The following is a 10,363-nucleotide window of genomic DNA, read 5'->3' as shown; positions in this document are numbered from 1 at the left end:
AGAGCCACAAGGCAGCGAATTTCACCCAGCGCGAAGGAGGCTCCCAGCCCCAGAGGTGCGGGGCGCCTGCGCAGTCGGCCCCAGGCGTCGCGCGCTGCGGGAGCCGGGAGACCCCCGCCTCCGCCTCTCGCCCTCCGCCGCGAACGCGCACGGAACGGTCCGAGAGCGCGCACGCGAATGCGCCTCACCTCGCTCAACCCCTGCCGGGGCGGCTGCGGGAGACGCTCCGGAGACGCAGGTGGGCTCTGTGCAGAGGCGCGGGCTCGCCGGCTCCCCGGCTCCCGGGAGGAGGAGGCGGAGGCGGCGACGGCGGCGGCGGCGGCGGGGCGACCACTCAGGCGGCTGGGATCGGGACCCTCCTCGCGGGACCGGCTGGCCGGCCACCGGACTGGCTGGCCGACGCGCCCCGCCCGCCCCCGCCCCCGCCCCATCTTTTCCTGGGCTCCGGGTCGCCGGCTGAGGCGCCACTCTCTGCCCGCCCCTCGCCTCGGCCTTTTCTCTTCCCACCGCCTCGGCTGCCCGGCGGCGGCGGCGTCCTCGAGGATGAAGTGTAAGCCGAACCAGACGCGGACCTACGACCCGGAGGGCTTCAGGAAGCGGGCGGCGTGCCTGTGCTTCCGGAGCGAGCGCGAGGACGAGGTGCTGTTAGTGAGTAGCAGCCGCTACCCGGACCGCTGGATAGTGCCGGGCGGGGGCATGGAGCCCGAGGAGGAGCCGGGCGGCGCGGCGGTGCGCGAGGTGTACGAAGAGGCGGGAGTCAAGGGGAAGTTAGGCCGGCTCCTGGGCGTGTTCGAGCACAACCAAGATCGCAAGCACAGGACGTACGTGTATGTACTGACTGTCACTGAGCTGCTGGAGGATTGGGAAGACTCGGTTAGCATTGGGAGGAAGCGAGAGTGGTTCAAAGTCGAAGATGCGATCAAGGTTCTCCAGTGGCACAAGCCCGTGCATGCCGAGTATCTGGAAAAACTAAAGCTGGGCGGTTCCCCCGCCAATGGAAACTCCATGGCCCCGTCCCTGCCAGATAGCGATCCCTAGTATGTACCGCGCCGGCACAGACTTGCGATTGTCCGCTCCCTTAGGCTAAACCCTGCCCGAAGCACCTCTCGTGCCATGTGCGGTCTCGCTGGGAGGAGGGAGGCTTCTTTTGTTTCCTTGGCAGACCTCTGAATCACGCTTGCAAACTGTCTCGGTTGCCAGGCGCAGTTTTCAGACAATTTGCACGTTTTTCAGATGCTTTGAAAATCGCTTCTTGGTTACACTGTAAAATGTTTCGGTAAGCCAAAGCCGCACGGGTTTTGGGGTTTTTTTTTCTTTTTTGGTTTTTTTTTTTAAGGTGCCTTAACTGCTCGCCCTGTTCGTGGAGAGGGTGGGGGTGCGCGCGCTCTGTGCAGCCTGTGATGTGTGTGTTTGTTTGACATTTCACACGTTTGTGCGTGAGTGTGCGTGCGCATTTTTAATACCAGTCTTGTAGTGGAGGCCTGTGAAGTCCGACCAACACCTTTTATTATTTTTATCCCTTAAGTTGTTTTCTCTTTTCACAGCATCGGCCCTTGCCACCGAGCCCTTCTGTGGCGAGAGTTGGTTTAAATGATGAGTTTGGAATTTTTAAAAAAGGATTAAGAAATTTTACGTCTTGTGCTCCTTCAGCACTGGACGGTAATTTTAGCTTCAGAAATGTGATCTAATGTGCCTTTTTCAGGAATTCGTCTGTTCATATGTAGATCATTTGATTTTCAAAAAACTTTCACAGCTGGTCATTTTTCACTGCTGACTTGAAATGGCCACTTTCTATAGAGTTTAGCAAGGTAGTACCTCATACAGTAGCGACTTCTGGGAATTGCTAGCCAAGCACATTTGATATACAGTACACATCTTACCTTGAAAACTGTGTTCACAGAATATGATTTAGTGTCGTCAGTTTCCGAGGCCCATTGCCCCTTTCTCCATACCCTAGAAGAACCATGATTCTCTTGATATAAATTCGTTTCTGAAAGAAATTTATCTTAGTGCCATTCCAGTTAAACTTCCCTGACGCCCATTAACCACAGGCATGGGATCTTTTGTGATGATTACATCCCAGTTGAGTGAGCTCTTTTGATACTCAGCTGTTACAGACTTCTCAAACTGTTGGGACACTCTCTCTTAGAGATTGGGGGGTAAATGTTTTGTTTCAGGACAAACTTTTTGGGGTGCCGAATTAAAAGTTCTTACGTTTGCTTCGATACTTGCCTGAAATCAGGAATCCCCTCCAAAATATATGAGTATATCTTCTGGAACTTTCTCTATTCTCCCAGCCATGTTAGAAATTATGTAGAAGGAAACCTACTTTTGAAGCAGGCATTGTGGGTGGAAAGGTCATTTCATATATAACACTTAAGCATTTAAAAGACATTCTATGAGTAAATAATGAGTCCAAAGTTCTAAATAATTATTTCAAACAATTTGTTACTCCTCAAATAACCTGTTTTTAAACACAGTTACGCTAAAAATTTAACGGAGTTACCCTTTTTGAAAAATAAATTAGTGTTTTACTGAGGTATAGCATACATATGTAATAATGCATCAACCTTAACTGTACAGCTTAATGAATTTTTACGTGGTGAATACACATAAGTAGCCAGCATCCAGATCAAAAAATTAACATTGCCTGTAATCCAAAGGCCACTGCATTCCTTTTCCTGATTACTACTCTGCTCTCCTCTTTTTTATACCATAGAATAGTTCTGGTTTTGAACAATGTCTCTGCTCTGTTTTGCTGCCCCCTTGTGTGCTTTGTGTGCTTTTTACCCTTTAAAGCATTCAAATATTTTCCCCCGTTTGGTTTGCATTGTCATTTCACAAATTAGTATTTTTATATGCTGCTAAAAAGTGGATGCCATTTTCTCTTTCTAAAGGAACGAGGTGCTACTGTTTTGAAAACAAATCTTATTACACATTTAAGAAAAGAGAAACAAAGTATAAGTTTCAGTTCATAAAACATTTTCTGCACTAATCCTATCAAAGGAAAGTGTAAACTAGAGAATGAATGGCTTTTAAAACCAATGACAGGTTTATCTGAATTATATCATCTGAATAAATGATTATTGAGTATTTTCCTATTTTTCTCTAACAGTGATATATATTGAATATATATTTGAAGCAAATATTTTAAATTTCAAATTGACTTTTACTTTTTTTAAACGGTCTCAAATAGACCCTAAGATTTTTTCCCAATAACCTAGTTATTCAAGAAGGTTCTTAAATTCTCCATTGACACAGGAGATATACTGGATTACTATTTTATGGATATTTTTGTAAGTAAAACCCTTCTATCTGAAAGGCTGTCACAAATACTTTGGAGGCTTAACTTGTACTTGCTATTATTAGAGGTAATAATGCATCATCTTATTCGGTTCTTAAATTATGTATGTGACAAAGGCAAAATGTACATACAGTATATTAACCCATTCTTAAGAATTGTTAGCCTATAAATATTTTGTAGTTTTTTCTCTTTTCCTTTTTAAAAAAATTTTTTTTTGGCCAGAAACGTTTAGACTAAGCAGTGCTGTTTTTCAGGATTGACTGTTAGTTTCATTTAAGTAGTTTTCTGTAAATTGCTCTCTGGAACCTAATCTGGTCAGAATAATTAAAACTTTAAAGAGATTCTTTTTCTCTTCTGGACTAAATCAAGAGTTTCAGGCTAATACAATTGACCAAAGGTGTAGTATACAGAAAATTTATGTCACGTCACTCCTTCAAAAATTGATGTATTGTTGGGATTTTTTCTCCTTCTAAGAGTTTTAGAAGTCACTTATATAGTATTTGTTTTATGATTGCACTAAAAACATACAATTAAATTTTACAGCCCTCCCTAAATAAAGCAAAAAAAGGAAAAAGAGTACTCTGCACAGATAATTGAGGTTAGCAGACATGAATTAGATTTTATTTTCTGTCTGTTTATAAATAGTTTACATTTCAGCCAGTCAAGTGTTTTATCCTTGTAAATGTATGAAGAGGAAAGAGGTTACTATAAATATACATGGATATACTGGAGACATAATTGGTGTGGTGTCTTTAATATCATGTAAAGATTTTCAAGAAATTATGTATGTGTGTTTATAGGTATAAAACTTGTTGACCACATTTTAAAGAAGCAAATTGAAGGGAGGAAGTTGTTATAAAATAATTCCATTGCATTATTACCTTGCATAGATTAACTTGAGACAGTTGACGTAAAGGTTTTTAACTGCTTTGCATGGTTTCATTTGAGGCGGTTAGTAAAAGAATGCCAACGTTTTTATATTTAGAAACTGTGTGTGTGTGTGTGTGTGTGTGTGTGTGTGTGTGTGTGTGTGTGTGCAAGAGTTGTATCAATATTTTCTTGGTAGTTGTCTCCTGATAAGTTACTGTACTGTATTTAGCAGAGTTTAAACGTTTTTGGCAGACAACACTATGAGAAGTGGAAGTCACTATAGTGACTGTACTAAAGCATGACATTTTAATGAGAGCTTGATGTGATAGAAACTACATTGGGGCTTTGAGGTCAGTCAGACCTAGTTCCAATTCTTACTCACTCTGGAATTTCAACCAAGTTATCTATCTGATTCTCTGGGTTTTTTGTTTTTTTTTTTTAATCTGATATTGGAGATTATAAAAATAGACACTTCATAAATATCTCTTATAATAGAAGCATTTTCTGACCACCTGGGTTAAAAAACTCTTCTATATCATGGCTCTCACAATTTATTGTACTTAATTTACATGATGGTATGGCCACTAGACTGCAAACTCTTTGGTGGGTGAGCACCAGCCTGAATTATTTCTATAAGCCTGGAGTCCAGAACATGGAATTTAGGATTTTTTTTTATATCATAAATGTTCACTCCCCTTTTGTAAAACTTCTGATATCACTGCTTTTCTGGCTTTGGCCTGTGACTCCCTTAGCTGTTCATTCAGACTCACATTTCATCTGTATTCTGATGATTCAGTGAAGGCTTTCCAAATGTGAAATGGTTCAGGCACATTATAAGACCTTGGTAAATTTGTCAGTTGGAGAAATTGCTAATAGAAGCCTATTAATTGCATGGGTTTTTTTTTTTTTTTTTTCCAGGTGAACAAAAATGTTCAGGATTGCTCTGAAAGAATGTTTAATATGAACCCAGTGATCAATGGAAGTATCAAGTACAGGTGAACGCTTCTATGTTCCCACGGAGACAGCTCGTCTGGTTTTCCTCCTGCGTCTTAGGACACTCCTTCGTCTTAGGACACTCCTTCTCTGTCTATTCCACTGATTCTTCTTGCTCTGGTTGTTTTACTGTTGTACCTGAATAGACTCTTAATTCAACACCTATAGCCTTTTGTGCTTTTTTGATGTGTCTGCCTTCTCTATTAGACTATGATATCTTTGAGAGCAAAGACTATTTTTCCTTACTCTTGCATATCCTGCATCTGAGACACTACTTGAAATATAGTTGGCATCACTGAAGTTTCTTTGATTCGGTTAATATTTTGTAATCACTGTATGGCAAAACATTCCCCTTCTAATCAGGTGCTAGTAGAATATATAGGCTGCCTAGGCCCCATGTGTATGGCTTTTGTGTATGAGAAACATTTCAAGACAGTTGTAAGATGTTCGAGGACGAGAATTATTACTCATATTTCTATGTCATACCACACAGTGGCTGGCACAGTTTTAAGATTACCCCATTGATTAGGGCAATGTTTTGTAGAATCAGTCCTTTGTGTAACAACTTTAGTGTTTTTGTACTGTTGTTAATTTGCTTAAAATTTTATTCAAAAATATAAGTTGCCATAAAGGTAATTGTAAAAATGAATACGATGAAAACAGGATAATATTGTGAGTTTTTATAAAAATAAATTTTAAAACAATGTGCAAATAATAAATTTTTGTGCAGTGCTATCAGTCACTTCTTACATATCATCTTAACATCTCTCTGAGGAAAACATTGTTTTTCTCATTTTACAGATTCACTACATTGCATTATTTGATGCCAGAGCCAACAAATACTGCAGTATAGGCAGTTTTCAAAGTTAATTATGCCATTTAGTTTGCCTAGGTTTCTTTTGCTTATCTCACTGATTCAGTTGGCCATACTTTTTCCAGTATACTCAGCTAGTTCTTCATCCCACCTGATTTCTGCATGTGAAAATGCAGAGGGCTAAGAGAGATGTAAATTGTTGTCACTTGGAGAATGTATTCAGGAAATAGGTTGCTGTGAGAGGGGATAACAAATGAAGGATTTAAAAAGAGAGGACTTGGGTCAGCTGCCTCCAGGAGAACAACTTTAAGAAAAGGACAAAGATGTTTAGCCGAAATTTTATGGAGTTTTGCCATGGGTGTGTAATGTCAGTGTTCTTCCCCAGCTCCTTATAAAGGCCCCAGGGTGGCTCTAATATGGTAGTTTGTTTAATTTTTCTTTTGCATCATAAAGCAATTACATCAGAAAAAGCTTGGATTCTATTTTAGTGTCACACCCTTCCCGTGGTACCAGTGAAATGTATTGATTGTGCTGCTGAATTTTGCAGAATTTTAAATAAAAACACATCTTTCCAATTTACTGGGGTTTCTTTTTTTTTTTTTTTCTTGATGTGATATGGTATTATGGTTATGTTTTTTAAACTTTTAAAAAATTCTTATCTTTTAAAGAAATGCACTGAAAAATTTAAAGATGATATGGTATGCTACTCGTATTTCCTTGAAAATGATCTGAGAGTGGGGTAGGTGAGTGCATAGGTGAAATAAGATTGGCTATGAATTGATAGTTGTTGAAGCTTGTGTGATGGGTGTTTGAGAATTCATTATACTATTCTCTGTACTTTTGTATATGTTTGAAATTTTCCATAATAAAAATTGAAAAAAGTATTCTTCAGAATTTACTTGTAGGCCCCTTCTATCCCTAGGACTTAAGTATGGAAAGCTGGCCAGAAGACAAATCCACAGCCCAGAAATACAGACTCACTCCTCCTCTCCAAAAACCTAGATTTGTTCCTGAGCTAAACTTGCAAGATTGTGCTTCCCATATGAATTTTTTCTTGGAAGCCCACCAGTTCCACATGCAAAGAGACTTTTTAACCCTACCAGGATGCCATAGTTGATCAGAAAACTTTAAATCCTAGTGGTGGATATAAGTTTAGATTCCAAATGGGACAATACTCTTCATTCTACAATTTATCTTTTTTAAAAAAGACACTGAAATTTTTTTCCAGATTACAAAATTAATTCACCTTAATTTTAGAAAATTTAGAAAATTTTTTTAAAAAATCAAAAATCACACATAATCCCTCTACCCAGAGATAAGCAAGTTTGAGTATATATGTAATTTCTAGTCTTTTTATTTTTGGAAATATAAATATATGTAACTCAAACAAGATAGCACAGGTGAGCCCCATCCACCAAAATATTTCCAAAAAATCTATGACCCTTTATTAAGCCACACAGGCATCTGGCAAAGATTTTTTTAGGCTAATGCTCAGGGCCATTATGGAATTTGTGCGGTTTCTGCCCTGTGTAAGTGCAGAGAGCATAACAGAAAGCTTAGGTCTGAAATCTAGGCCTAGCTCTACTCACCAAGTCCTGGTGCAGGGTGGAATAGGTCTATTTTTTGTTTTTGTTTTTTAATTCCCACACAAACTTTCTACTCACCAACCAGTGGTTGAGCAGATGAGCATGGGATGAGGCATCAGAGGAGATTCATTGTAAATAAATCACACAATTGCAATGAATTGGCTAAAAGTAGGCCTGCTATTATTTTACCTGTCTTCCAGAAAGTTCCCTGTGTCTCCTCTGGGTCTTCAGCAAGCTACCATATCACTGCCTCTCTGCAGCCTCTGACCCTCATGGGGTTGCTGCTCCTCTGGGCACAGTGGTTTCCAACTGGTAAACAAGGATACCACAACTCTGGACTCAGGGAAAGGAATCCTGCTGTTCCCCTTCTACCTTTTTACCCCATAATGTGCCCTCACCCTTCCCTAATTTCCTACAGTGCATCAGAGACCAGGCTGTAACTTTTAATGAGTTTTTACTGAAGAATGCCAGATTATGTGAAGGAAATATAATACAAAGAACAATTTACAACTACTACACACTGTATACTAGAAGGGTCATACCGTTTCTAGGTTCCATGACTAGACTAGTTCCCTAACACAGGCCTACTCCAAATGGCCTATAACCAATATATCATGTTTCAGTCAGTAAAATTTTGAGTTCTTTAAGCTTTGTTTTTTCATCTAGCTTTAATCTGGTAGATAAATAGGAAAATATTTGTATTTATCTTGTGCCTCCATCTTTACAACTGACTTCAGCTCTGATAAAGCTATTCGGAACTTTAGGCCAAGAATTCTGGTACCTCTAGGCATACATAAGTTGAGCAAATCTGACATGGCACCTGTCTTCGTGAAGCTCTCAGTGTATTGGGGAGACAGATAATAATACAAGAAATTCAAACAAAATACAAAGTATTTTTTTTACGATAGTGGGGATTCAGTTGGCTCTGCTAGCTCATAGAGGGAACTAACCTAGCTTTGGGGGTGGGTAGAAAAAGGTTCCTGGAGGAAATTCCATGTAACTTGGCACCTGAAGAATGCTTAGACTTAGCCAGGAATAGTAAAAGGGTGTTCCAGAGAGAGGAAGGAACAGGTATGAGGTTCTGGAAGCCAGATAAAGTATGGTGCTTTTAGAAACAGGAACGTGCTTATGTCTAGAATGTAGCTTAAGGGCATGGTGAAGAAGAAGGGATCTTCTACAAATGAAGCTGATGGGGTAAGAACAAAATTATAGAGGGTTTGATGTGTTCAGAGACTTGAGAAGAGGAGACATCAATTTGAAGAGTGGAAAATTGTTTGAAAAGGGGCTGAGAGGCGACTTTGGTAATAGTCCAGATGAGAGATGATGGTGACCTGAACTATGGTGTTGATCATGTTGATACGAGTGAACACATTTAAGAAATATGTAAGGTTTAAAAGGGGCATGAGTTGATTAATTGGATGTGGGAGATGAGACGGTGGTGGATATCACGGATATATTTAAAGACATCTGGCTGGAGGAACTGAGTTGATGGTGCAATTTCCTTACATGGAATCTAAGAGAGAAAAAAAAATCAGTTATGCAGGCCTGAGATGATGATATCAGTTTTTATAAATGTTAGTTTCTGGTACCCAACTTGGACATGTCCAAAAGGCCAGAGATACAGAGACATGCAGCCTAGGAAAGACGAATGAGCTGGAGATGTAGATTTTGGAGTCATCAGTGGATGGGCAGTAGCTGAAGAGGTGGATATACATGAGGTCATCCAGGAGAGTATGTAGACAGAGGACAATGAAGATCATCCTGGGTCGTGTCAACATTTAAGGACTTCTAGATGGTTATATGGGGATTTTGGTGGCCCTACTCTCCAGAGAAACACCATATTTGGTTACAATTATATATGAATGCACACATGCACACACAGTCTTTAGAAATGGTCATAAGGGCATGCAGCAAATGAAGAAATATTTGTTTAAAAAATGTGTTAAATCTTGGCAATAATAGTGAGAATCTGTGGCATTTGAGCTATAACCTGTTCCAGCTCCCTCAGCTCTGTGTGACAAGCTCTACTCCAGACCTCTAATACATGCATATGTGACCAGAAAGATGGGAGCTCCTATCCCCCCAGTTCCTAGTCTGGTTTAGTCCTTGGAGGTGAAAGCCACCAGTGTCTCCTATCTCCCCAACCACATGTTGCAGAAGTACTATTCCAGGCAAGTCTGGCCTGGAGTACTAGCTCCCAATTGTAGAGTGAGAGCTCTGCCTCAGGTGTGACAGGTCAAGAATAGTGGTATCACAATCTCTTCCAGTTTACTTGTAGGGTGGAGTTCTACATGGAAACGGGCAAGCAGAAATGACCAGAGGCTACCATGTGCCCTCAGTGCCCACTAGTAGAGTAAGGTGTTAGTGAAGGAGAAGTGTCCTACTATACTCACTCTCAGCTCAAGTACAGTTGTTTAGAGTTTCTTTCCAGGTGGAAAGGCAAGCCATAAGGACTAAGCACAGCAGTTCGGCCTGAAGGAACTGAATGTATTTGGAACAGAACCTGAAGTTCACCCCTAATGTCATTCTTGAAAACGGGTTCTTAATGCTGAGCAATTAAGAGGAGCCTCCTGGCCCCTTGCTACTAGTTCCAACAAGGGAACAACACTATAAAACAACTAGATTAACAAACATCTAAAGACTACCCCACCCAACAGCAACAAAATATACAATCCTAATCATTCTAATTTTTAGAATTATCTACCTTCTCATTGTTTTGTGTTTAGTTTGCTCTTTTTTAAAATAGAGATTTATAACTATGAATTACCCAGTAAGTACTGCTTTAGCTGCATCTCA

General features: G+C 40.5%; 1 protein-coding gene across 1 annotated transcript; it reads left to right on the top strand.

Moving 5' to 3' along the window:
* The first annotated feature begins 543 nt into the window (after window positions 1–543).
* Window positions 544–1,038, top strand: NUDT11 (nudix hydrolase 11). Its single transcript, XM_063084144.1, has one exon. The coding sequence runs from the start codon at window positions 544–546 to the stop codon at window positions 1,036–1,038; it is 495 nt and encodes a 164-aa protein (XP_062940214.1).
* The last annotated feature ends 9,325 nt before the right edge of the window (window positions 1,039–10,363 follow it).

The sequence above is a fragment of the Cynocephalus volans genome, chromosome X (genome assembly GCF_027409185.1).
Source record: "Cynocephalus volans isolate mCynVol1 chromosome X, mCynVol1.pri, whole genome shotgun sequence".
NCBI classification, from domain to species: Eukaryota; Metazoa; Chordata; class Mammalia; order Dermoptera; family Cynocephalidae; genus Cynocephalus; species Cynocephalus volans.
The sequence above is the reverse complement of the archived record's forward strand: the minus strand, read 5'-3'. Positions and strand labels throughout refer to the sequence as shown.